This window comes from Chaetodon auriga, chromosome 11, assembly GCF_051107435.1.
Source record: "Chaetodon auriga isolate fChaAug3 chromosome 11, fChaAug3.hap1, whole genome shotgun sequence".
Taxonomy (NCBI): Eukaryota; Metazoa; Chordata; class Actinopteri; order Chaetodontiformes; family Chaetodontidae; genus Chaetodon; species Chaetodon auriga.
The window spans coordinates 11,751,158-11,778,382 of NC_135084.1; the positions used below are offsets into that span (position 1 = coordinate 11,751,158).

Genomic DNA, 27,225 nt, shown 5'->3' on the forward strand with positions numbered 1-27,225 from the left:
GATATGTTACACTATATAAATGAGTGCAAATGTGCATATCGCTTCAACTACCCACATTCACACTCTTCGGTTGTGACAATGATTCAAAGCGATCAAAGAGATGAAAGATGATTTGGGAGAGTGCTGCTCTTTGTGTGTGCAGTGAGCTTGTGTGCATTTGTGAGTGAATGTGCATGAGTGTACGTGTGTGTGTGCGTGTGTGTGTGTGTGTGTGTGTGTGTATACAGGCCTGACTTGCACAGAGATAGCTGCTGCCTCATTATGATGACAGAGAATGAGGCTTCTCCAGGGTGACTGAACTCAATTCAGATTAGATTAAAAAAAAAGAAAAAGTGTCCATTTGCATTCTTGATCTCCACTTTATTTATTTCAATTTATTTATCCCTTTCTTGTGCCGTTCCCCTAGGAAATGGAGAGGCATTTATAGAGTCAATCAGAATGGACTGCGGAGAACTCTGTGAGCTCTTTCATTAGCATCCTTAACACCTTGACCTGCACACCAGCTGCATCACTCCTCCGTGATTCCAGCCCTCCATACAGTTAACGTTGGCAGACAAAAACTCAGCCGTGCCTCAAACATTTTTAACAGTTAATGAGGCAAAAATCCAATTTTAACCACTCTATTTTTAATGTGTTCCTTCACATAAGAGCCTTTATCTTATTCCTCTCACTGCCACACTATTTTACATGCATTCATAAATTCTATATTTTGTTTATCTTTGCAAAAATCTTTGTCATGTCCTGTCATTTTCACCCCGATTATGTCCGTTTTCGACACAGTACATTAGTGCATCTGGCATGCTCTTGTTTTGATGTATCCTGCTGTTAAAACAAATCCCCTCCATGAGAATCATTAATGTTTCATAAATGATATTCAAGTTTTTAAGGCATCTGGTGCAGTCTGTCATTGTCACACTGGCATTATTCCATTTCAACAATCCATTCTATTTTGCAGCACTAACAGCTGTGTATGTGTGAAATCAACACGGCATACTGGAAAAGAGTGCAGTTTAGTTATGATAGCTTTCTTCCATTTCTGTGCAAAATCATCTGTAAGATGCCGCACGGATATAACGCTAGCAGTGAACGTTGACCAGACAGCTTATCATTTGAAGCAGTATTTAAAAAATACCTTTAAACAGGAAAGCTTGAGGTGTAAACAGACAGACAGGGTGAACAAGAAAGAGGGAGATGGCAGTGAAGACGATGCTGTTGACGATGATTCACTGAGTGCCTTATGGGTAAAGAGCTTCCTGACTCAAACTCATCCAGGACCTATGCATGTGAGGGGCGCAGAAATCCCCTTGAGTCAATCGAGGGGGTTCTTTTTCCTCTCTCTCCCCCTCCGTCTCCCAAGTCTCTAATCTGAAACCAGACACATTACTCAGCTGACCCCTCACTGCCCACTGCACGCACAGTCAGGTCTCATTTCCCTTCATGCCAACCATAGCCTGGTCACCACCGAAACCACACAGACCACTGCAGGCGCAAAAGGCTGCCCACTCTGTCGGCTTGGATGGGCTCTGCGGACCAACGAGGAAGCTGGGGGTGGGTGAGGCAGAGTGGTCGGGAAGAGACGTGCCGAGAGTAGGGAGGACGGAGGAGAAGGAGGAGGGAGCGAGCGAGCGAGTATCAGAAGATGCAAGTAGGTTAAAGACCTAAAGCACACACAAATAAATAGAGGGTGTTTGTGTTCCCACACATCAGAGGAAGAGGAGAATGAAACGACTGCAGTCTTCACTCTCTCATTCGCGGGTCAATAACTGCCTGTGCTCCCTCTAGAGCAGAGGAACATGTACTCAGATCCTTATCAGGGCAGCTATCATCTCTGCTGCCTCACAGAAGCAGAGATACTGTCATCCTCACACTATCGCAGAATGACATCAGCGCAGAGACATGGGAGTAATTATATTATACAAGTCCACAACACACCGGCAGTGAGGCAACATCAGAGACATCCACTTTCTCCCTCCTCTCTCATTTCTTTCTTCACTTTCTCCATCACTGTACTTCTCCGTTCTCTATCTTCTTTCATTTCTTTGCTCTGCCTTTCTCCCCCCATCACCAACACTCATCTGTTCTCTGCAGCAGTGCCAGCACAGACAGCACTGTCTCCAATCCATTCAACCATTAGCTCTGAAGGTGGAGAGCCTTAAAATTGATTATAATCACTTAAATTGCTTCACCGACTTTGATCAAACCACCGAGTTTTGCGATACAGAAGCCATTCGTGCCGGAGCCGAAGGAGCAGGTGTTAGGTGGGGGTTTCCTCAGACGTGTTAAGTATATCACATAACCATCATGGATCTGGAGGTTCACTTCCGCCCTACTAAAAATATGGTCCATGACTCTGAGGGGACGATACACATGTATACATATAGCAGAGGCACAGACTGTCAAATCACTGCAAACGACTGTCGTCTACATCAGCCACTAGAAGTAAATCCACAGAAAGTTCATTTTCCAGCTGAAAAGATTCATTGCTTAAACTTGAAAACACTTTCCCCATTGATCAGATCACCTCATCTAGCCAGTGTCAACGAATAGGAAGAGCAGGTCCGGAAGAAAATGTGATAACCTAGTTATCCAGCATATCAAGTATCGTATCTATCTCTGGGAAAGAAGACTATCACCTCTGGGAGTCTGTTCATGATGAATGGTGTGTCTGCTACTCAGAGTTGATACTGTCTGAACCTCATTACTGCAAGCCCTAAACAAACAATGCATCACACTCCAACTCAATTTCATACATCCTGACCATGGTAATTTTCTTCTTCTTTCCACATAAATCAGTGACAGAGTTGAAAACAAAGGAAACAAAGGATGTTTCCTCTTACAGGTTGCTGATACATACAAAGTAATGTGTGTGTGTTCCGATGAATCAGTCACAGGAATTTTGTGTTCAAATTGTGGCGAATTATTGGACAAATGGATGGATGGCACGCCGTTAGGGCAGCCAGAGATACTAAATTTAGCCATGTGCTAAGTGAAAAAGAGCATTTTCATAAAATGGAGATGGAGGCAATTTGCATATAGAACTAACTGTCAGCACTCTATTAGCTTTGTTTGGTCTAATCACTTGAGACAATGTTAAATGCACTGTGACAACAATGGTGAAAGGCAGGTACAGTTACATAAGTATTGCAAATAGGATTAGATTTTAACATTGACGGTGACACCAAAAGCTATGAGAGAGAGATGCAGAGGGGTGGGGGCAGAGAGGCAGCTAGTCTGCTGTTTAATACACAGAAATTGCAAATGGAAAGTGCAAAAAGATGCTAAAAAAGGGGCAATGGCTCGTACTTTCACAAATGACACTGAGAAAGATTGAGCTGTACATGTTTAATTGCTGCAGTGAAGTGACATCTCATGTAAGGAACAAGCCCCATGAAAATTAAAGCAATTGCAGCACAGCTAAGACAACAGCACTGGGGCTTTACAACAGCAGGCTTTGTCCTGGAGCCAGGTACCATGTTGAACAGCGTGTCTCCCATTTTGCATTCATGCGCTGATAAACCAAAAATGTAATCATGTTACTGCGAAAGCTTTCCTTTGGCCCCTGCTCTCTCTCTCTCTCTCTCTCTCTCTCTCTCTCTCTCTCTCTCATGATAACGGAGTGGAAAAGCGCCAACGATAACTACGATATTAACTCGTGGAATCTGCCTGAAAGCACCACATGCCCTCGGGGGTCCTTAGGGAGAGCAGGGGGTGAGCTGAGTGTTGTCCGCTCCAGACAGGTCACGGCAGAGTGGCCTAATTGCCTCTCTTGTTGTCTCAGTAGGCCAGCAAACCTCCCATCTCCCTCATCATCACTGAGGAGCACTGACTCCCTTATTCGTACAGGTCTAACCCTGCCCAGTGATCCAGACTCCGGTCTTGTTTCTGAGCTTCTCCTGTGTCTAATAAAAACCTCATCAAAATGTCAGTACCTCTCTGTAATCGTGGCATCACTCACGACTTAATGCCTTGTACTATTAAACTTTAATATTAAACAATCCAGTGCAGTAGAGATTTGTTGTACATTATGAAGCAGTGTCTTCTCAATGGAGTCCAGGGTACCTCAGCATTACGTCAGTGTTACACCAGTAGTGATTACATCACTCAAAAATTCCTGGGCAGTATGATGACTAAAGAAAAGGAGTATTTTGGTCTTTTAAGTGTCACATTGCCTAAATCTAAAACATTAGCATTACTCATGAACTTCCGGTGAGATTCACACAGAATAAAATTCAAGTGGAGACAAGTGCTGCAGACAAAGTGGGGGGGAAAAAAACCCAAACTGCAGTATTTCTAAATTCATTCACACACATACTGTATTGAGGCAAGCATACTGCAGTCTACCATGAATACTTGGGGTGAGGTTATATAATTCCTCATAGTTGAGATTCTTCCTCCTTTCCTTGTCCCCCCCTCCCTCTTAATGCCTGTGTCATGAACCTTCTTGCCACATAGGGTAAAGAGGCCTCATCTCCAGTCCACATTGGGCAGGGGCCAGCAGCCGCTCGACGCCCTGCAGAGCTGGAGGCAACACATCTTTGTCTCTTCCAAACACCCAGGGGCAACATGGAGCGCCACAACGTTCTAATCCTGTCTAATCTGGACACAGTGGAGCATCTGGAGATAGGGATATGGCTAATCTCAGAAATGGAGACAGAGGGCACTTTGCTGAGACGGTAAAAAAGGGGATGGATCTAAGCTAGACTCGCTGTGGCTTGCAGAGCTGCGTGTCTTGTGGAGGGGAATCTTAAATAAAATTCTAAAAAGACTATCAAGCAACACTTTAGGCTTGAATCGCAGCACTGTACACCGAGGAGTGAGTGAAGATCGCTATAAGTTATCGGCAGTGACGAAATCTAGAAGCAAAAAACAAAAAACCTCACAAAACTGCTCAAGAAGTTACTGTACGCAGAGAAGGTATTGACGCTGAGAAATAAGTACTTACTGTGCCCTGCTCTTAGGGATGCAGGTGATCTGTGGATAGCAATAGGCACAATATGGTGACGCTTGTTTCCATGGGAGAGGTGAATGTGGTGGAGACTCTCCACAGCGCCGGGTTCTGACCCTGCCACAAAGCCCAGGGCCAGGGCAGAGATCCACAAGGCCAGGTGGGTGAGTGAAGCTGAATTCCTGTTTAGGGGCTCTGCTACGGGCCTCAGGGGAGCAAACTGTGTCCTCCAGCCTCCGAACATCTTCCCTGAGTGGCCAGATGAGGCTTCAGATCAGGTGGAACTTCAGTGAGCCTTAAAGCCCCATACTTCTCACCTCGCCAAATCTCACTATGCCCAGAGACACTCGCCCAGATCCACAGGGAAAGAGGAAAAAAAAAAAAAAGAAGAAGCAAAAAAGCAAAAGGGACACCACACAAAATGTCGGTTGTGGGGGAAAAAAAGCCTCTTGCTGTTCTTAGGAAATCCGTAGCAGCACCCAGGGAGGTAAAGAAGTGTCATAAATCATCATACAAAAACAATCAAAAACATTCACTCAAGAAATTAGGGCAACCTCAAACAGCAATGGAGAAATCCCAGCTGCTCCAATTCCCTCTACTTCCCTTATTCTCTCTGTTTCTCTCTTTCTCCTTCTGTTGAGCCCTCACAAAATTAGAAACATCTTCCCCACCAAATAGTAATTAATATTCCAAAAAACATTCAGGAAGAAAAAAAAGGACGCCAACTTAAGAAGAGACTGGTAGCACCTGTGCAAAGTGGATCTCTTCAGAAAACCAAGACACACATTCTGAGTTTCCCTCCTTTTCCTCCTCCAGTGGTCTCAAAGGATGTCCAGAGGAATGGGACCATAGTTAAATCCGAGTCTCATTTGCATGTGTCGGACAGCTGCAGCAGCGCGCGGGAGACAGCGTGATTGCACCTGTAAGTTGTGCCAAGTAGCGCACCCGTTCCCCATCTAGAGATCTCTGCTCTCAATGAGACCGAGCGATAGCAATGGCAGTACCTGAGAGAGCAGCCCTAGGCAGGAACACACACACTCACACACAGGCAGCATCGGCAGCGCCGTTCCAGAAGATGTGCGCAAGAGGAAGAGGGGAGAGAGGAGGAGGAGGAGAAGGAGGAGGAGGACAGAGGGAGGGGGAGCCTCAACAGCCAGCCAGGAAGCAGGAGGGAGAGTGGCTATGCAAATGGGCAGCATTCACATAGCGAATCACTGGAGCCTGAGTGCATTACAGAGGAAGAGCCTATTTAGGCAGAATAGCAGGAATTGAAGCAATGTCCCCCAGCCCTGATTCCTTTCACAACCTCTCCCTACTCTCCCTGTTCAGTCTCTTTCAATCCACTCTCCTGTGTGGACATTCATGAGCCGTAAAAGGAAAGAAAGCAAAACGAGAGTGCAGGACAAGCTGGATTCATTTCTGCTTCTACTTTTATCATGTCATCTCCTCAGATTCCTCCTCTTCTTCCACTCCCTGTCTCTTTTTTCCTCCTTCTCCCTTTCCTTTCCCTCTCTGTGAATTTGGGGAAGTTGTATGATAATAGTCCTGCGAACATAAAAAAATTGAAGCCAAGCAGTCCAACCCAATCCTTGCCTCTCCATCGCCCAGGAAAAGTGTTTTCTATAGGTTCTTAACTGGACTCTGCAGTCTGTCGTTAGCAAGATTTTAGAAGAGTGATGATGCTGCAGCACACACTGGCAACTCTTTCTCTCTCTCTCTCTCTCTCTCTCTCTCTCCCTCTCTCTCTCACACACACACACACACACCCACACACACGTGAACACACACACATGCACGGGCACTCAGACAAACACATACGTAAACAAAGCACGCACGGAGCCAGAGCTGGCAGTTGAGCACTGTCCACAGAGAGGGTGCTGAATCTGGGCAAGTCTGCCTCGCCTGCTAATAAAAGACCATTTCTCACAAGAGACGGAATGCTGATTGCAGACTCAGTGTGCAGCACGGGTTACGGGAATGTAGAGAACATGTGGACATAAAAGCCCTGCTGATAAACACAATCCGGTTCAGCTGGGAAGTGTGCTCAGTGTTCAGAGTTCAGGACTGGGGAGCACAAGGCTCAGCTGCAGTGTGCCTGCTTCTGTTTGCACACTGGCCATTCAACATCCTCCCCTTCGAATTGCAGTGTTCTAAGCTGCAGGAAAAAAAAGGAAAAAAAAAAAAAACTGTAAGCACTGCTGAGCTGATCTTTACGGTTTACAGGGAATACACAGGCATTTCATGCCCAAAGAAAGCCAACTTAGCCAGCGTGACACAGAGGATAATGTGTCCTTCTCCATTTTCTTTTTCACTTCACTGTTCACATGAAGACAATGAAAGAAGCCTCGAGGAAAGGAGCAACCAATTAAATGAACATTAACGATGAACATTTCACTTGATCCATTTACTGAGTGCAAATAAGTTGGAACTGAGGGCCCAATCTTTACAGAACAGACACTTAATTGTCACAAGATGAACATAACCAGTAAAATGAATATAATCTGCCATCTGGCATGAGGACAGATGAGGATACCTTTTATTTCTTTGCTGTATCTGGTATAGTGTTCCTATACAGCAGCAAAAAGCGACTGAAGTACAAAGCAGATGCTGCACACATTAGGCAACTGTGTTGTTCTCACCTTGTAGAATCTCAATAACTTGGCGCAGCCACCTGGTGCTAAAAAGTCAGCAGCATGGAACCACTGCTCTGTTCTCATTTGCAATGGTGAAAAGGAATGTTCTTGCTGAATGTGTTTACACTTTTATAATTATCAGCAGAGCAATCTGCATAATTATACCTAATAAGGCAATCTATCAGGGCTGCTTGCCAAGGACACAACCCAGCTTACTGCTGTATGTCCTCAAGAGCAAACTTTTACACAGACTCAAAATGAGATCTTAATATGCAAAGCTATATCATATTCAGGTAAATAAAAGTGTATGTGGGCACATTGTGGGTTTTTTTTCTTACTTTGCACTGGGTATTTAGTGGAAATGCTGTGTTAGTATGCAGCACCTAAAGTTAATGACATCAGCAGTGAGGTGATACCTTCATCAGGTTTATCATTAGTTACTTGTTCATTTGTGCCCCCAAGTGGTGAAACCGTAAAGTGCACAAAAGGTCTTTAGGTTTACACAAAGGCAGCAGAGTATGTTTGACACATCAAGCGCAACAGAAGATCATTAGCAATCAGCAAGATCAAATAACAGAAACATTGCTAAAAGCCTCATCACTGCATTATACTACGCCAGATATATGCTGAAAGACGACAGTCAGTTGGGATCTGATACACTGCCGTGATTCTGATCAATTCCTATAAGATCACCTCGACTAGACGACCTGTAAGCCCTCAGCGGGTTGCCCTTTGCTCCAGTCATTTTCATGACAAATTGGCTAACTGAAGTATGAGAAACAAGAAAAAACAGAGGCCGTGCATACAGCTTCAGGGAAAACATTCAAAACTAAATTCCCTCTGCCTGCACTAAAGCAAACACCTGGGACCACGACCTAAACTAATTTCAGCACAGTTACAGATCTCATCAGCTTTAACCAGATGATTGTAGCGCCTTGGCCACAAAATGAGAAAATCCTCTTCCACAACGAAACTTTCATCAATAAAGAGTTTTTTGATTTCCCGTTGTGTTCTGACTCTTGTTCCTGTAAGTGAGATGTCTTCTTGACAGAGAGCCAAAAACAGCTCTTCTTTGTTTCCACTTAAGACCCAAAGGACTGTGCAAGTCTCTGATGCATGTGCAGCTTTGGGCACATTTCTCCTTTTTTGGATCAACATGTCTCTGTTTTTCTTTGTTTCTTCTTAAGGTGAAATAAACAAACATAAAGGACAGCTATGGAGAGTTATCTGAAAAGCAAAAGGGGTAAAAAAGGTAGGAGCCCCACCCCCATCCCGCCCAACCCACACACACACACACACACACACGACCTAAGTGATCAGTGAGAGGAGAAATTGGTCTTGGGTGTAATAGTCCCTTGGAGAGCAAGGGGGTATAAAAGGACAAGAGCAGTCTCTGTTACTCACTTATGAGTACAGCTACAGCGCAGGGAGCTGATGAGATGATTTTTGGAGGAGTGGAGGAATAGTGGCGGGAGAGCAGCAGATGGGTGGCCTAAGAGTACCTGACCTGACTGGAGCAAGGCCTTTAAATCAGTTAAAGGGCCATCAGGCAACACTTAATCACACTTGGAGTGATCCTTTAGAGAGGAATGGGCACTTAGGATCATTTTGACAGCAATGTTTCTTCTCCTCAAGAGCCACTGTGATGCTTACTGTAGCCGTTACAAGAAATTATATCTAATGACGTGTTAGTTGAATTAGTACGATCAATGGAACACTGAGGATTAGATGCTGTTTTCGAATTAGGTGCAGTTTAGTGTATCAGATGCAACTGTTGGCTCAGATCAGATCATGCATTCAGCCCAAGCCGTGCATGAGCCGGGTACACCTGTTGTGTGCTGGAGTGACACATCTGTGTCAGGCACAGCAACATATGTGTCCCTATGAATGAGAGCCTTCGTCCCGGGGGAGGGGTATCCTGTACACTGGGAGGGAGAACGCACTGCAGTGAGCACAGGCTGGAAAAGATTCCTGTTACCAAGCCTCCTGATCTTCATGACATGTTTATCTGATCGACTGAGAAATGTAAAGGTTGTCAGACTCTGTTCTTCTCATGATATAAGGCAGCAGTGCGGGACCAAAAGAGCAGCCAACTGTGATTGGTCACAATTCAAATTTCTAGTTTGATGCACACAAGACACAGTGAACGGAACAGGCAGCTGTTCAGCTACATCACATACAGTGCTGTCACAGAGACGAAAGTGTTTGACACTAATATTGCCCGTCAATACACTGACATACAATATTAAACCTGAGCTCTTTACACAACCAGGAGTATTCTTTGGATATCAAACATGTCATTACTCATCCAAACATGATTCACAAATGCTACACAGAGAGACAGTGAGGCACACAATGCACTGATGCTAATGTGTACAAGTACAGGAATAGAAACAGAGTGCCGTCTTAGTCATCCGGAGATGTGACACGATAAGAACAGACAGATACAGGGAGTCAACACTCAATACAAACACACAAGCTGTACAGTATTGCAACACAGAGGGAGCCCAGCGTGTCAATACTGTTTGCGTTTGCAGAAGATGTTACATCAGGGTGCCTCTGCGTTAGGGCTGTGCCATATGACCAAAATCCCATGTCCTGATATATCTCATTTCATATGCAGATAATACCACGATATAGCACATTTTCTCTAAATTCAGTGGATAAATGGACCACATGGAAAGGACTATTTCTTGCTTCTTATATTTTGAATTATATTCTTAAATCTCCAATTTTCAATTAAGCAAGTTCATGTCAGACTTTTCATAACCAACACCTCATCCATGCGACACAAACAGCCCCTCTTTTAGGTACGAGCTTGAAATTGGGCACGTAAACTCTGACCTCCTCGAGTCAAAACAGCATCGACTTGATGGTTTTCAATTCATCTGCACCTCAGCAATCACTGGCTGGCTCTCATGCTGCAGAGCCCTCTAGTTTAAGGTTTAAATTATCACCACAACCATGACTACCCTCATCATTAAGTGATTAACTCTCCCATAAATACATGTATATACACTATCTCTCATGCATGTGCTGCTGTCACACACTCAGTGATTATTACATCAAAGAAATAGAGCATACATGCATGTTCTGTAAACTAAGGAAAATCAGCTACATCAACATCAAATGTCACAGTTTATGTAAAATGCAGCAGCCCTTATGCACCACATAGAAATTTGTGCTGCACACACTGTTCATTATGCAAGCTGTGAAGACTACATAAATAACACCACTCAAGCTGATAAAACAGCCCGCTAACAGGAAATAATGCACAGTTAGTGTTGTAAAATCAAATCAGCAAATGGCACTGCATGGTGGCGTAATGGAATGACTTCATTTTCACTTAGGGCGAAACAACGAAACAAAAACTCCACATCAGTTCTCATTTATCTTTGCTCTAATTTTGTCTCAAATGACTGAAACATTCTAATTAATTCAATGGAGCTACTGAAAGAAGTTTTAAAAAGCTCATTTAAAAAACAATCTTTTGATACTGTTCATATTGAGCTATTTGGTCGGGGTTTTGTATTTACATACTGCAGTATTTTTATTTGGTTTCAGGGAGTGCCGTGGCGCTATCTTGTGTTGCACAGAAATAAAGGATTACGTATGTAGCTGTAAACCATTCAATATGATGCAGGATTTGCTCTGCACAACAATTCATCATCATAAAAGCACAGTGGCATGGTTATAGTCAAATAATGATACTGTCTTCCCTTCTCCTGTTTAGAGTAAACACATATGTACACACATACACAGATATCAGCATGCACTCATGTACACACTGCACACAGCATCCTTTCCATTACCACGACTGGAGCAGGCCCAAACTACATATATGGAAGATAAACAGATGTTTTTGGTTTTTTTTTTCTTCATTGCAAACTGAGCTATTTGTATAACCAATAGGCTCCTTTTGCTCCACTCAATGGTTTCTGCTGGCAAAGGATGCTTTGGAATCTGGCCGATGTGTTTTTTTTTTGTTTTTTTTTAAAATACATATATATATACTTAAATGATACCACAGCCCTGATGTTCAATTCCACAAATCAATTTAAATACACATTGAAAACAAGCACAGAGGAAGCAACATTCAGAAATCCTTGTACCTAAGAGCAAATAAAGGTTGTTTGTGTGTGTGTGTGTGTGTGTGTGTGTGCGTGTGTAAAGGCGTATGTACATGCACCTACATGTGTGTCAGTGAGAGGGTGTGTGTATGTGTGACGATGATGATGTGTCTGCAAATGCATAAACCAAATCCTAGCTGTCAGTGAGAGAGATAGGGGTCACAGGTCGGCAGCTTTCTGGAGGCTTTCTCTCTATCTCCTCTGACAGTTCCCAAGATGCAGTGGGCCACCGGGGCACTGTGTCCGTCTCTGTCTGTCTGTCTTTTCTGAAATCCGTCCAAAGTAGATCAGTTCCCTTCTCAGAGTGCATCATTCTGAACGGGTCAAGGACGGACTGTGCCTCCTTCAGGAGCCAACAGTTTCTTTGTTAATGAAACACGCTGCTGCTCTGTGGCTAACTGGGACAACAAAGAGGTTTAATAAGAAAAAAAAAAAAAAAAAAGCCTTTTTCTGAATGAAAAAGTATGTATAAACAAACCACTTCCACTCCCCTCAAAAGCCTCTTTCATTCTTTTGAATGAATCTTGTTCCTTTTGGAAATAAACCTAAGAAATAAAGCATAAGAAAAAAAAAAAAACCCTCTCTTCTACTGTATACTTATTTATCTCTGGTTTTGAAAACATCATCAAGAATATAGCTCTTTAAACACAAGTTGTTGACCGGTGGTCAAGTGAAGATCCTTCATGCAACTGTATAATAAAAGATCCCCTTCCTACACAAAGTTTAATCAATGGACACCACTACTGCCGCTCCTTTTTTCAAGTGTTCTTCATTCAAAGTGCACTTTAAACATACTGAACATCAACTGCATGACATGTGTCATGCACTTCAAGTGTCTCTCACCGTGTATTTTTAAGCTCCATCTCTGTTTTGAATCATTAAAGTACCATGAAATGGTTGAAGCAACATGAATCAGGTGAATGAGATGAACCTTCACAGACGAATAAGTGGGTTGTACAGTCTCCTGTGGCTCTCACCTTTATGGCACACAACGCAGAAGTTGTACTTCACACAAGCTCCACACTCAAAGCTGCTCTGTTAGAAATGCCACTGAAGATTGAGAAGAGGCATTGTACTGCTGTGTTGAAACAGAAGGTACAGCTGTGCTGGGTAAACTTTTCTGCTCCCGTGGAAGAAACAGCTGAGGTGGCTGATACTTTGACCACATTGCAACATGTGAGAGGGGAGCAAGGAAAAGAGGAGCATCTGAACAATGTCTGCTGCATGGTAAGGACGGAAAGAGGGCAAGGATTGGATGGATTGGCAGTAGGGATCATAGGAGGAAATAGTTATTAAATCCAAATACTGTTTTGACCTGTGTTTGAACAGCTGGCAGTGGGGGAGAAAACCTGTTGACAACAAACACTTAAGGAGCTGGGAGGAGGAACACATTCTGGGTCAGTCTCTCCCACTTCCAGACAGGTTTTCGTCTTGGCTGGTCATACCAAACAAGGGCACGATGAAACGACTGCTCTGTATTGCAAGTTGATAGTCATCTTTGCCTTTTGACTCTGGTTCAGAGGCAAGGGCAGCCTGTTGTCACTGTCTTCCAACATATAAACAGCATGGAGACAATGTGACCATAATCTAAGAACCCACTGGCTATCGTCTATGGACAATTGAGGCTCTGGGGCCTTCCATTGTAGCCAGTGGAGAGCTGGATAACAGATATCTGGCCAACACTTCCTTTTTCATGTGCCAGCCATTGTTTCCAGTTCAACAAGCAACTTGACCTTCAAACTCGACTACGACTAGACACTTCAGCTAATCTCTATGCACAGATATCTGCATGTGAATGTAGGATTTTTTAAAAAGCTAATAAAAAGCTTGCAACCGATGGGTTTTTTAATATTACATTTCAGTCAATGTGTTCTGCCTCTCTTGCTCTCCACACGTTGACCGTTTACCTGCATAGAACCAAAGCCCACTCCAATGTGATTGGTTAATACTACGCGGACTACGAATGGAAACAAGAATATTTCCAATACCAAAATCTTGCCTACAGATTCTGCATTCATATGCAGACATCTGTTTCTAGAAATGAGTGTGAGCACTGCTTTTAGATGTCAGATGAGACCATCGTGGAGTCCCAACAGCCAGCACCTGTGATGACATGTTTAGCTGCCAGATAAATGTAGCAGGCTGTATGAGGATCTGGCATTGCAATGTGTGATGTTGTGTGTCGCAAAGTTTGCGTATGACAGTTGTTTATGTATCCTGCAGCAGATGGAGTTTTGGCAGGGTAATTGGCCAAACTGGTAAAAAGTACATGAAATTACTTGTGGTGCTTCACAGTGAGGAGTTGTGAGGCTGACAGGTTCCCCGTCTATTAAATCCCAACTGAAGTCCAGCAAACATTCAGAATTCAAATTTACAATGCCATTAATTGTACCCTGACAAGTCTGTCAAGTGGTAAGACCAAAATTATTCTGTACAAATACTTAGCCTGAGCCAAGAAAAGTTGTGGGGACAAGACACGCTTACATTTTCCTCGGTGATATTGCATGCAACAAAATCCAGCATAAAGCGAAGCAGGGCCAGTGCTGACCCTTACAGGCCCTGCAGATCCAGTCATGTTTCAGTGAAGGTTTAGTACATTAATTGCCAATGGGATTAAGGCACAGCACGCAATGTATATCCAGTAAAAGTGAGTCACATACAGTACAGAGTGAGTGAGGCAGTGAGGCTCCAGTGCATACACCATCATTGCAGGCTTCATTGCATTAATTTCTTTACAGCCTGTCTCTTATAATGAATGGTTTCTGGTGATGGTGATGGCGAGGGGTATTGATGTGGCTACAATCTGCAACCTTACTGCTAGATGGCACTAAATGTGACACACTGGACCTTTCAGAAGTAGGAGAATTATCTCAACCTATGGAACAATACTTAACCTTATCAGAAACATTCACATTGAAAATCACCAAATGTGGAAATACATAGTTTTCACTGGACAGGAGTGTAAAAAAATGTAGTCATTAAAGTAACTTTTAACTAAAGCTGAAATGCAAAAAGCACAATATTTACCTCTGATGTGGTGGAGCAGAAGTATAAAGTAGACTGAAATTAAAATACTCAAATAAAGTACCTTTGATTTATACTTAAGCACAGTATTTGAGCAAATGTATTTATCCCACAACTGTAAACAGGTTTCCTCTCTACAGCTCTATTGCTGGGACTGACTTTGCTTAAGGCAGTGAGAGATCTGTATGTGCTCTCCACCCTCATTGCCTACAGATAAGAGAGGATTTGAATCGTGCCACCACTGAAATCTGTCCTTCATACATAAAAACTTTAGAAGTGAGTTGAATTCAAGGACAATTCAGACAGATAAGTTCTGTTGACCTCCCCATGATGGAGAAAGAGAGGAGAGTTTGCATTGTCTAAGCCCTTTGTGCATATTGTTAATATTACTCGGAGCACACAGCTACGCTCAGAAATACTAAACAGCTGTTTGTTTGCAATGGAAACTGACTGGCAAGCCTCTCTTGAAAAAGGATCTTTCATTTGCTTTGTGAGAGAATTTTACAAGTTTATCTCGTAGCTTCTGAGGCAATACTGCAGGCGTAGTACATAACCTGTAGTGCATCCCATCAATAAATAAGGAAGTGTTTAGGGGTAGAAAAAGTTTAGCTTTAAAGCATGTCTGATTCCTTCTCCTGGTTTGTCCTTAATGTGGGACTAAGGGGGCTTTCACACCAAAAGTAGCACTACTGGAAAACACTGCAATGGGATATCTTGGTATAAAACAGGATGTGGCAAGTTAAGGAAATGAAGTATAAGGCAAGTTTTTCAAAAGCTAAGACACTATGCTATCGCGTGTGTCCTTGAGCGTCTTTGAGGATAAATTGCACAACTGTACAAAGGTCAGCAATTTTCCTCTTCGTATCAACACTGGCAAGCAAATTAATATGCTGGTGAAGCTCTCCTCCCACGAAATACGATAACATATTTTGTTGCCCTAAAATGATGTATGTTTATGTCATGTGACAAAGCCCTCTAGTGGGCGTAGCTATTGTGACAGGAGCAAATGAGAGTCCACATAAGGTGCAGTTCAGGATTGATGGATGGTTGAAACCACAATGTTTCCCGAACCTTAAAGAAGCACCTTTATTAGACCAAAGGATGATCTTTCCCTAAACCTAAACATTAACCATAGCGCTGGGTACAAACAAACAATGTCATCCTGCCAATCAGTCCTTCTAGAGGCCTTGAACAAACAATATATTTTAATTTGAAGGATGACAGTAATATAAGGTATTCTCTCTGATATGTGTGCTTGTACGATTTTTATTGGCCAACAGTGTGTGCTGCCGGATGAGGTTAGACTGCACTGCTCAAAAAGGAGAGCCATAACTTCTGTGCTGGGCTATTGTGAGGCAAAAAATGATCCGTCTGCAACAGGACCCCCTGTGGAGCCAACACAGTGGTCTCATTGAAATGGAAAAGAAGCCTGCTGCAGTGCCATTGTTGGTAATGTTCATCATGCTAAACGTTGGCATCAAAAGCAGTATGCACACTTCGATACATGGAAGGAATCTTACCCCCTCCTCTGACCTCTGTTTCACAGGTTTAGCAAACTTCAATTGCATAATTAATTCATCACGTGGCACATGGTCAACATGTCAATGTCATGGCAGGAGTTGGTGCAGCAGAACCCGTTTGTCTAACTCTCGCTCTGTGGTCATGTCTGGAGCTCTCTAATGCACCTACCTCTTGCTCCACAGGTCATTGAGGACATAATAGGTTTGTCATTAAGCCAATAATAATGGAGAACCAGTGAAGCACTTTGGCTCACCTAGAACTAAAGTTAACATGCAGAAATATTAGCCAAGAATGGAATGCCAGAAAGAAACGATCTCTCCAAGCCGCTGGGTCATATAATCATAGTTGTCACTCATAATTATAGGTGTCACTGTGATGGTAGTATTACAAAAATGTGAAAATACCAAAGAACGACACAGCACCCGAGAAGTGCGCTCATCCCAGACATGTATTTGCCTGTTAAACTTCATATACTCAGCAGGTAAAAGATATCATTTCCAAAAGAAAAGCTTGGCCACCTGATATACACATGACTCTTTAGATTAGCACTTGCATTTATAGTAACTTAATGAAATCTCCTTCATTCTTGGGATATACTGTATCTGTTTGTTCTATGTTTGCCTGCCTATGCTCATGCTGTTACTGTAATGTTAACTTTGACCCACATTCACAGGGGTAACATACATTCTTAGTTTTGCACTTAAATATAAATATTCATATATTTTTTTCTAACTAAAGAGACCAAACAATCTGCTGATTCCTGTGTTCCTCTCATTGGGAAAATACTTTTTCGTACTGTGAGTTTTGATTACAATGTCCATCAGTATCTCAATTTGCAATTCACTGAGCTGAAAATCAAATTTTCTCTACAATTAAATGACTTCTGACTGTGAAATCATTCACAGAATGTCAACAGAAGCAATCAAAAGTTTTTAAAGAGTTGAGCAGAAGCAAGCAATCTTGGTTTTTTTTTAGGGATGTTTTAGATTCTTGCCACAGTTCTCCCCGGTGTCATGTTCAATAATGTGTGTTTATGAGAGAGGGGAATATTCACAGTGTCAGTGCATCACCCAGCAGGGTAGTTTAGCAGATACTCTGTCTTCTAGTCAACACTTTAATTAGTATAGTATTATGGAGAAACAACAGCTTCTTATTTCCTGTCAACATGCCCCTCCGGGCTTCCAATTAATAAAAACCACCTCAAAGATTAGGTTCCCACCACTGCGCCGCAATGAGCTCGAGATGAGATTCTGATTGCAGCAGAGATTACACTGTTGACAACTAAATGTGCAGAATGCTGGTGCTCAACTCTGACATGACCAGAAATAATTCAGAAACTCTTGTAATGGACAACAGCACAGGAAGAGCTCTCCCCAGCTGAATGTGTGTTGTCGAGGGCACACAAGAGCTCTGTCACACTGTATGAACAATCCCACATTTGTCAGACACTGCTTCTCCTCCATACTAATGACACCGTGCCAGCATGAAGCTACATCATATAATAAGCAAGTGTCATGCATTGTCACAGCTGTATTCTATGTTTTAGCATCAGTTAAGTCAACCATGGAGTCGTCTGTATGTGTGTGTAAGTCAAATTCAGTCAATTCAGTATTCTACCAAGCTAGCTAAAAGATATTAGGGATTCTACACCACTTCTTGCAGAGATCTCACTGCTTGGGCAAGGTTACAGACATGTTACAGCATCCACGTTGGGAGGAAAGGAGACCTGGTTTCCATGCCAACAGCCTTTACCCAAATATGGCCACCGCTTCCTGGCACAGAAACCCCTTTAAATTCACATACTCAATCAGCAGCATGAGGAATTTATTGAAAATAATAAGGCCAGGTAGTGACCACTGGTGTGGAGGAGGAAGAGGAACAAAAAGAAAACGAAACAATAAAGCCTCTTTCAGTAGCTCCAGAATAATAAAAATCTCGAGGAACGGTCCAAGTCAGTGTCCATCTGGAAGAGCAAACAGCAGCTATGGAGTATGTGTGAAAATAAGTGCAGAGCCACATCCTACTATACAGCTTCAGGCACTGACACATACTGTATAAGCGTGAAAGTGGATTTAGACATAGCATAAACCTTCTAATGAATTACTGATTTCAGACAGGTTTCTGTCTTTTGTAGCAGAGGAGGTTTTGGTAAGTACTCTATCAAAATATGATTCTACCTTAAAATATAAGGGTGGTAAAATTAGATGTTTTTCTTATTTTAACAAATCCCATAAAAACACCAAAACCATCAATGTGTCTGTCTGTCTCTTCCATACCCTCTGACATTCCCATCCATCTGTGGCGCCCAGACCGAAGCCCATTTGTTCCCTCTGAAGCTCTGAATCTTTAAAAATGGCTCACAAATATATAATTATGTCTATTTTTAAAAGGCTGAGTGATTTCCCAAAACAGCTGGGCATTGCATCTTGTAAGAGTCAGAGCTGGAACAGTAAATAGGGCATTGTTGGGGACTATTTTCAGAGGCGGAACAATACATATTTGGTCCTACAGTGTGTGCCCTTGTGGTAATGAAGAAACATATGGCTCAGTGCAACAATATGGCTTACCAAAGTCTTTTTAATTAAAAACAGTTGAGCCTTATGGCACACAATAATAAGCTACATCAAGTGTTGGATACAGGGTATGGATACAATAGTTGTTAGTGGAATCAGTTCATTGTTAGACTGGTCTTTTCCTGGGATCAGTTGGCAATAAGAAAAATACCACACACTCATCATTTAAGACCATTATATGAGCATATTATTTCCACAATTACTCTCACAGTGCACTGACTATATAGTGCAAGTAAATGTGAAACTACTTAATCATGTATTTGTATTTTCTGTAAGTAAATAAATGAGGAATTCTTTGGGTGAGCCCCTAACATGGGCTGGTCGTTTGATTGTACATTTGAGAAGCCTTTAGCTGCCTTACAACCGATCATTTAAGCTTTACATCTGACGCATTAGAATTCTTATAAGCATGTGTGCACATTTAGGCGAATGGCTACTGAAGTGAATGCAAAGAAGCACTTAAGACTGCTTCTCTCATATCTTGGGGCACAATGGCTGTTCAAAGCTAGGCCAAGCTTTCAATGCCCGCTGAAAACCCAAATATTTTCAGAGCCATAGATTCGTTTCACTGAGCTGCATTAAAAGAGGGCCACATCCAGGGCAAAGAGGACATTACTTCCATGTGACAGCAGGCTGTTTGCTCCAGCGCCTCATGTCCCCTTGGCCTCACTATTGGACTGGGTGTCCCCTTGTATTGATTGAAACCAAACTAAGTGGTCTAATCCTCGCGTGCCATCACAGAGGAATGGGACAAAACTGTCTGCTGCACTTCCTGAGTGCGTGCGTGCGTGCGAGTGTGCCTGTATATGTGATTATCAGCATGATAAATCTGGAGGATCATGAAACACAAGTGACCTATTTTTTATGAAAAGGAGGTTCTTGGAACATGCCCGAAGATTTACAATCGGCTAAACTGGAGCAAATAATTGTAAATTCTATATGCTATTCTTTAGACATTTGACTACACAAATGAAGACAGTGGAGAATTGGACCAGATGCGTTGCTTCTAACAGCACATAGCTGTCAGTGAAATCCAACCCTCTGGGGATTGATTGTCTATATTTTCTGAACTTTCTTAGATTTCTCAGATTCTGAGCTTCTAGCCTTTTTTAAAATATTAAGTTGAACTCTTTTGTGGACTGATGCAACAAACGTGTCAGCGTGGGTTCCTCTGTGTTATATTGTAGCTGTCTGTAGACGATAGAGGAGAGGAGTCACATGACAGAAATGGGCTTCTTCTACTTTCTACTGTATGTGCTTAAGAAATATCAGACTAAATAAAGGGTTAGGGTTAGGGGGTTAGGGTTAGGTTAAGTATTGTTCGATAGGTTGAGATAATTCTCCTACTTCTGAAAGGTCCAGTGTGTCACATTTAGTGCCTAAATATCAGACTGTCTATTGCTGATCACTTAGTAGGCACCGAGCCTGGAGGCCAGATGGACTATTCGCAAGGTACAAAGACACAAGAATGAACATTGACTCAGACCCATTAGAAATCAAATGAGAGGGGGGCGTCTTTGCCCCTTAGGCAGAGACAATGGAGACTAGACTTCCATTGTTGATACAATATTGACATGGCACTAATAGCTCTGGCTATAAGACTAGGCGGAGGAGCAACCAGGCGAGACAAAATTGCGTGAAGGCCAGGCATAGCCCTCGCTGTAGCCTCTCCACGACCCACTTTAGCTCAACAGCAAACACCATTCTGTTTGTCTCTGTACATTACCCTCAGATGCTTGACCACTGCAGGCAAACTCCCTCAGGAGGTCTAGACTGGAGTTTAAGTCCCACAAACACACGCACACACACAAACCAAGCCAGCTTCTGAATGAAAACTAAAACCCCGGTGGACATTAAGGAGAAAAACGAACGCAATATGGCAATATTAGCTCATGCTTTGAGCTTAGAGGAAGGCACTGGTAATGTTCTGCTTTTGGCCGATCGGTCTGCACTTGCGGAACAGCATTGATGACTTCACCACACACACAAACACACACACACACACACACACACACACACGGAGTCTGTGTGTGCTGTCTGAGTCACTGACTAAAATGTGTTCCACATGCCATTTTATTCCTACTGGCATCAAAAACAGCTTGTAGTGACGAGACCAAATGCATGCTTAACACCATTCACAACCGTCATAATTCATTTCACATGCACGACGATCTGAAAGAAATTTGATTCATCTTGGCCAGCATGCCTTGTATTTTTTTTTTTTTTTACGGAGTTTCACTGACTGTAGGTATCCAGTGAGGATAATTGCTTCTATAAATACAACTCTAAGACACTGTGTCCACAGTTTGTTGAAAAAAAAAGAAAGGCACTGGCGCATCACTGGTGTGAAGTGTTTGGAGGATGATGAAGAGAAGATCTGAAGAATTTTTTTTTTTGTATCTATGTCATCATCTCGCCAATCATCCTGAAGTGAGAGGTGCAGCGCTGCTCTGAAAAGTTAAATACTTTTATCATAAAACACTCATGGCACAGCTGAGAACTGGTGCGTTTCTCCGAAAAATGACACACCAGTGCAGTGCGTATGTGGAGACATGCAACAGATACATGCTGGGCTTTAGACTGTTGATTAAAGCTAGACGTAAAAAGCCCTGTATGCACAGAAAACGGCAAAAAATATGAGCTATGAAGCCGAGGGAGGGCTGTTATACAGAACTTAAGATGTGTAAATGACAAAAAGTAGACACTTCATGATTTCACTGATGTTTTCCTCTGTCAGACTGCATGTTATTCTGCACCCCCACGGGACCAAGCTGTGAGAAAGCCATGTCTGTTTGGCCACAACTTGCAAAGCAGCGATTTAAAGAACTTGCCACGCGACTGTTATGTTCAATTTCCCAAACACTTCTCTTCACTTTATCTGCTTAAAGAATGTTGCCAAATCACCGACATCCCATTTCTCTCTGTACAGCTACAAACCTCAGAATGCCAAAAGTAAATTTTTGCTATATTTTTTTGAAGGAGTATACATCTCAGATGATTGTACCAAATCAGCGTTTGGGAAAACACTTCTAAAGATGAATACACCGTATTTCATATAACATGCCCTTATTCATTTTCTGTTTGTTCCAAGTATAGGGCTTAACAGGCTGAAAGTATTTTAAAATATAGGTGCAAATACTTTTTTTTCATAACTTACGATCATCTCAGCTCAAGTATATGAGTATATATCATACTGGTCTGAGAGCTGCTGTCTGTCTTTGATTTGCTTTCAGTCTTAAGCTAGATAACTGTTTCCTCATATAATAACTCAAACTGTGTTTCAAATGAATTTAATTGCAAGTCGCTGTGTCATACAGCACTGCAGCGGCGTCTTGCGATTACATACAAACAACAGAAAAAACTGAAGCCTAACTCTGAATTCACAGGCAACTGCACACGACTATCAAAACGCAGTATTCTCCTGAAAATGATTTACATTTTGAATTTACATGAGCCGAACAACAAGATGGTATTGCATATCAGACATGATATTAGTTCCCTTATGATTTGTGACTGACAGCTGTACAATGCCTCCTGGCTGTGAATGTTATGGGGCCAGGGGCTGTGAAATGGGGCTTTTCTCCTTGTGAGAAGGCAGGGTGCCCAGACTACCCGCTAGAGAAAAACATGGAAATGCTGCGAGCTCACCATGCAAGTTGCTTTCTCGGAGACCCATTGCTCTGTTGCAAATTGCCTGCATTTCAGCTTATGCAAATACACCCGGTAAAAAGTGATATTTTCCTCAAAGATGCGTCTCTCGTTCTTTTGCCGCTCCCCCCCTCCTCTATCCCCATGACAATCCATCAGCACAGATAAAACCCAACCATCTCCAGCTTCATTCTTCCTACTCATAGATTTTCCTTGGCAGAGTGAGGGTGTCTTGCATCACTATTCTGAGGACTGGTTCAGTTCATCCGTAGTGAAAGAGATTTCTTGGAAAGTATGTTTTTGTGGTTACATATTGCATCCCTTGGGTCTGCACATTGACCCGTCCTACTGTTTTGTCAGGTCAGCAGGAATAATGAGACGAGCTGCAGTAAGTACACTCAGCAGGTACAGCACTTTTGCTCAGATATAATATATGCACACATGTCCTATGAGCTGCTCTGCTCCCACTGCTGTAAATGAGCTCCATGGGCCTGCTCAGGATGAATATGTATGAGAGGAAGAAAGAAAAAAAAAAAAAGTTCCAAACTGCATTTCTTCGCTCTTTAACACACAAGAAAGGTTCATGAGGAGTTCGCCATCAAAAATATCCTCCAACACCTCCAGCACAGCCCTATTCCTCTGTTGATCCAAGGGAGGTCTGAGGAATGAAAGAGCGAGTGAAATGAGTAGAGGAGGGCTTGGATCAGGACGAGCTACACTCCAGCTCACATCTCATGGACACAAGAATCCTTTTAGTGTTATCATAGGCAGCAGATATGTTCAGGGTATGAGGCTGCACGGGAATCTATTAACACTTTCTGTTGATAACAAAAGATGGGGTCTTATCAAGCTGGTAGAAGTGACACAGAATGCATTAACATTTATGGTGCTCTCTCCTCTGCTTTTGTGTCATCTCCGGAGTGCCCACTCTGTTCTTTTCTCCTTAATGCAGTTCAGCACTTTGCCCATTCACCCCTCACTGTGTGAACCGCTGCAGAAGAAAATAATGACCAAACAAAATCCCTCGTGCATGTTTTGCATAAGAAAGTGGCCCATTTTCTAGAGGTGGAGCAGACATTACCCTAGTTCTCTCAAAAGCTAAACATTAATGAGCATGCAGTCCCTTAAACTGCCAATTTAACTGCCTTTAAGAGAGATTAATACCACGGAACTTTTAAATTATGGCTCAAAAGTAAGTTTGAATGTTTATGGTGTGTATTAAGTTGCAATTGGTCAATGCAACACTTAACAGCATGCATTCTGGCAAAACTCTAAGAAATAATAAGTGGATTTCTGGTTAATGCTGTTTTTTTTTTCTGTTTTTTTTTTTTGCTTGATTGACTTGCTGTTGTTGATGTTTTATTTAGCAGAACACAATGTTTGTTGCTCCCTCTAGTGGTATATCTCTCAGACTTTAATGAGCTTTCACTGAACTGTCAGCCAGTCATCTCAAATGTAAAAGTCTGTGCTCTACAGAGTCGCAACAGCTCTTGACTCACTCAGTGAAGACAACATACAGTATGTTCAAAGCAGCGCCACACTGAAACAAAAAGCCGTGTCAAGATTCATTCTAACTGGCCAAGCTACAACATATAAGTCACACAGCACAGTTTGGGGCCCCTACTTAGTTCGACTGGAGAGTTTACAAAGCAGATATCTCATATTTCTGGACAAAAATACAGCATGCAGACAGGAAACAATAATGAGCTGGAATACGTAGTCTGTGTGAAAGCACAGGATAAAAATGGCCTTGCTGTTGATGCTAACACCCACCTTTTAACATCTGATGCCAAGATTTTCCTGGATGCAATTAATTATCTTAACAGATGGACTGAATTATGCATCTATTGGTGTGAGATGCGCAAGAGGCATGTCATTTTTAAATATTTGTTGGGACTTGGGTGAAACGAAAAGACCCATCATCTAATTTTATGGAGGGGCCACACAAGGTTGACCAGAAGTTATACAATACATGCAGTTTTACAACTGACTTGTCAGACTCATCCATCCATCCATCTTCTGTACCCGCATATCCCTTTCAGGGTTGCAGGGGGCTGGAGCCTATCCCAGCTAGCAATGGGCAAGGGCGGGGTACACCCTGAACCGGTTGCCAGCCGATCGCAGGGCTACATACACAGACACACAGACAGACAACTCACACACTCACACTCACACCTATGGACAATTTAGAGTCACCAATTAACCTAATGAGCATGTTTTTGGTCTGTGGGAGGAAGCCGGACCGCCCGGAGAGAACCCACGCATGCACGGGAAGAACATGCAAACTTCACACAGAAAGGCCCAACCCGGGGATCGAACCAGCGACCTCCTTGCTGTGAGGCACGCGCACTACCTGCTGCGCCACCGTGCCGCCCTGTCAGACTCATATTAAATTAAAAAAAAAAAAAAAAAAAATTAAAGAGAATAAAGAGATAAAACCAGGAAGTGGGGTCCTACCGTCATTACACAGCGGCCCTCCGAATGTCGTCATGCTGCAGTCACAACTGAAGCCCTCCCACTGCTGAAGACACACACCCTGGTTGGCACACGAGTCTTCTTGGCACGTCGTGCTGGGGCCTGGATGCGGAGATAAATAGCAACTTGGTAAGCAGACTTTTTTAACGACAAGCAGCACAGTCTGCAGATTGACTCTGCAGTGAAATGAAATGTCACGCACAACACACAGACAATAGGCTTCTGCAAATAGAAGCATACACAGAACAAACATACATATGTTATGCAAACACCCTAACAACTGTATAGTTAGTCATATTTTGTATTCCCAGATTGTGGCCAGCTGAGTGCCTGAAACCTGAGCGAATTTAACTGTATTCAGCGAACAGACACAACAAAAACCTCACAAATAAAAAACAGCATTAAAAAAACAAAACATGTGAGGAATTTGAGTTTTTTTTTATTTTAGATTTTAAGTTTAAAAATTGCAGAGTACAGAATATTACGTGTGCATGCGGTTACAGCCCCCATCTATATCTGGTTTTATACAGCGGTGCAGCGTGTAATTAAACTGTGTCTAGATCTGATGTAGCTTGATTATTGTTACACCACTGAGTGAAATGCATCTACAGTATAGAGCAAACACTGTAATTCAGCTCTCCTTTCCTTCTCCAAACTGTCAATCATCTGAGCCATCTGGGAAGATGTTCTCGCGATCGGGTTACAATCTATCTTCAGCGCATCTTTCACACCTGTGTTAAACACTGTCTGATTGCAGTCTGATCATCCACAGCATGTTATTACCAGCTGCGAATGGGGTCACAGGTCAACGACACACAGGGGCCTGAGTGATCCATGCGTTTTACATGGCAATAGTGCCTCCAGGCCTGTTTAGAGGCAAAGTGTTTAATGTTCATGCTAGTGCGTCTACCATTTCCCTCTATCCATTAGCGAATGAGCCCTTCAGTCGTTGTGTCAGTCAATATGCGGTATGTATTACAGATGCAACACCTGGCTGTCTGTTTGTGTGACAGTGATGCTGAGTTAGTTCAGTTAATGGAGAAATGTCAGTGGAATGGCAAGGGTTAGCATGGATGAATGTTGTTACTATATTTTATGACATTTTCATTATATATTTACAAGTTTATGATATTCTAATTCCAGAATTATTTTGGTTTTGGATTATTTACAATTCTTGCCAGCTTTATATGTCAATTATTACTGGTTATCATCAACATCTGGATATTTGAATTACGTGAACATCATTATAATCTGAGGAATGACACGCATGAATGCATGTTTCACTCCCCTTTACAACCACGATTACCCTGGAGGAACACATCTACCTTTTTGATCGTCTGGTCATCATCATTATCATATGTGTTTCGTCCATTGTCTATTTATTTACTCTTCTGAGATTGGAGGAGGAGTTGCACAGCTGTTGAATACAGCCATACATTAGAGCCTCACTGTTACGTATTCTCTTTTTTTCTGAATAAAGTGTAGCCACAGTAGCTGCTGTTCAGCCTCAGAGTAGCTATGGTAACTGCTTAATAGTTAAAGCTTTTGCTGCAGCCCACTCAAGGCTGAAAAATGCAAAAAGTAAAATGCTGTACACAGTGAACATTTTGCCACAAGAAAAGAACACCATTTAATTTATGATTACACATGTCTGAAATACATTTTAATACATATTCAGTTAAATTGCATCTAACTACATGTTACACTTCGGAATTTTTCATGTAATAATGTGCCGAATGTGTCAGAAATGTAATTTGACTTGACTTAGGAGTCAAGGAACCAATAAGACAACAGATGAGTGATGGTGTACATTTACATTTTTAAGAAGAGTTCCCCTTTTTATAATGTGATTTATATGTAAGGCATGAAAATTACTTAAAAATTACTTAATTTCAAATGCGTTTTAATTAAAGATTCTGTGACTATAATGGGTTAAATTGCTATTCATTTGTCAAAATACATCTGAATTGATTTGTTACTGGCCAGTGGTACTCTTGCACACTTTTAACAGTTATATCTTAATAGGCTGAGGCCTGCTGCTAAATATAGTTCCTACTTACAAAGTGGTTATAATAGAGTGCCAGAGACAACAACAGGAATATGGCACTGGTAAACATGGGACTTACAACAATGATTCATTTCATGTAAAACAAAAATGACTGAACTCTGAGTTAAAACCTCAATTTTCTAAATAGGAAATTCATGCATTGTTCTTGAGACTATGATAAGTCATGCATATGTAACCCTTACATGTACAGTATATGGACACAAAAAAA

The 27,225-nt window shown here is 42.3% G+C and overlaps 1 protein-coding gene across 30 annotated transcripts in view; it reads right to left on the reverse strand.

The window, feature by feature from the left end:
• The window catches only part of LOC143327988 (neurexin-1a), a 252,337-nt gene that overhangs the window by 103,354 nt on the left and 121,758 nt on the right, over positions 1-27,225 (reverse strand). For 26 of the 30 annotated variants that reach the window (XM_076742741.1, XM_076742759.1, XM_076742758.1 and 23 more), the window contains one exon: positions 24,932-25,051. In XM_076742741.1, coding sequence (XP_076598856.1) covers positions 24,932-25,051 — 120 coding nt within the window. Of the gene's footprint in view, positions 1-4,942; positions 6,029-24,931; positions 25,052-27,225 lie in introns of those variants that run through there. The other 4 variants (XM_076742764.1, XM_076742763.1, XM_076742762.1 and 1 more) reach the window with 2 other exon arrangements.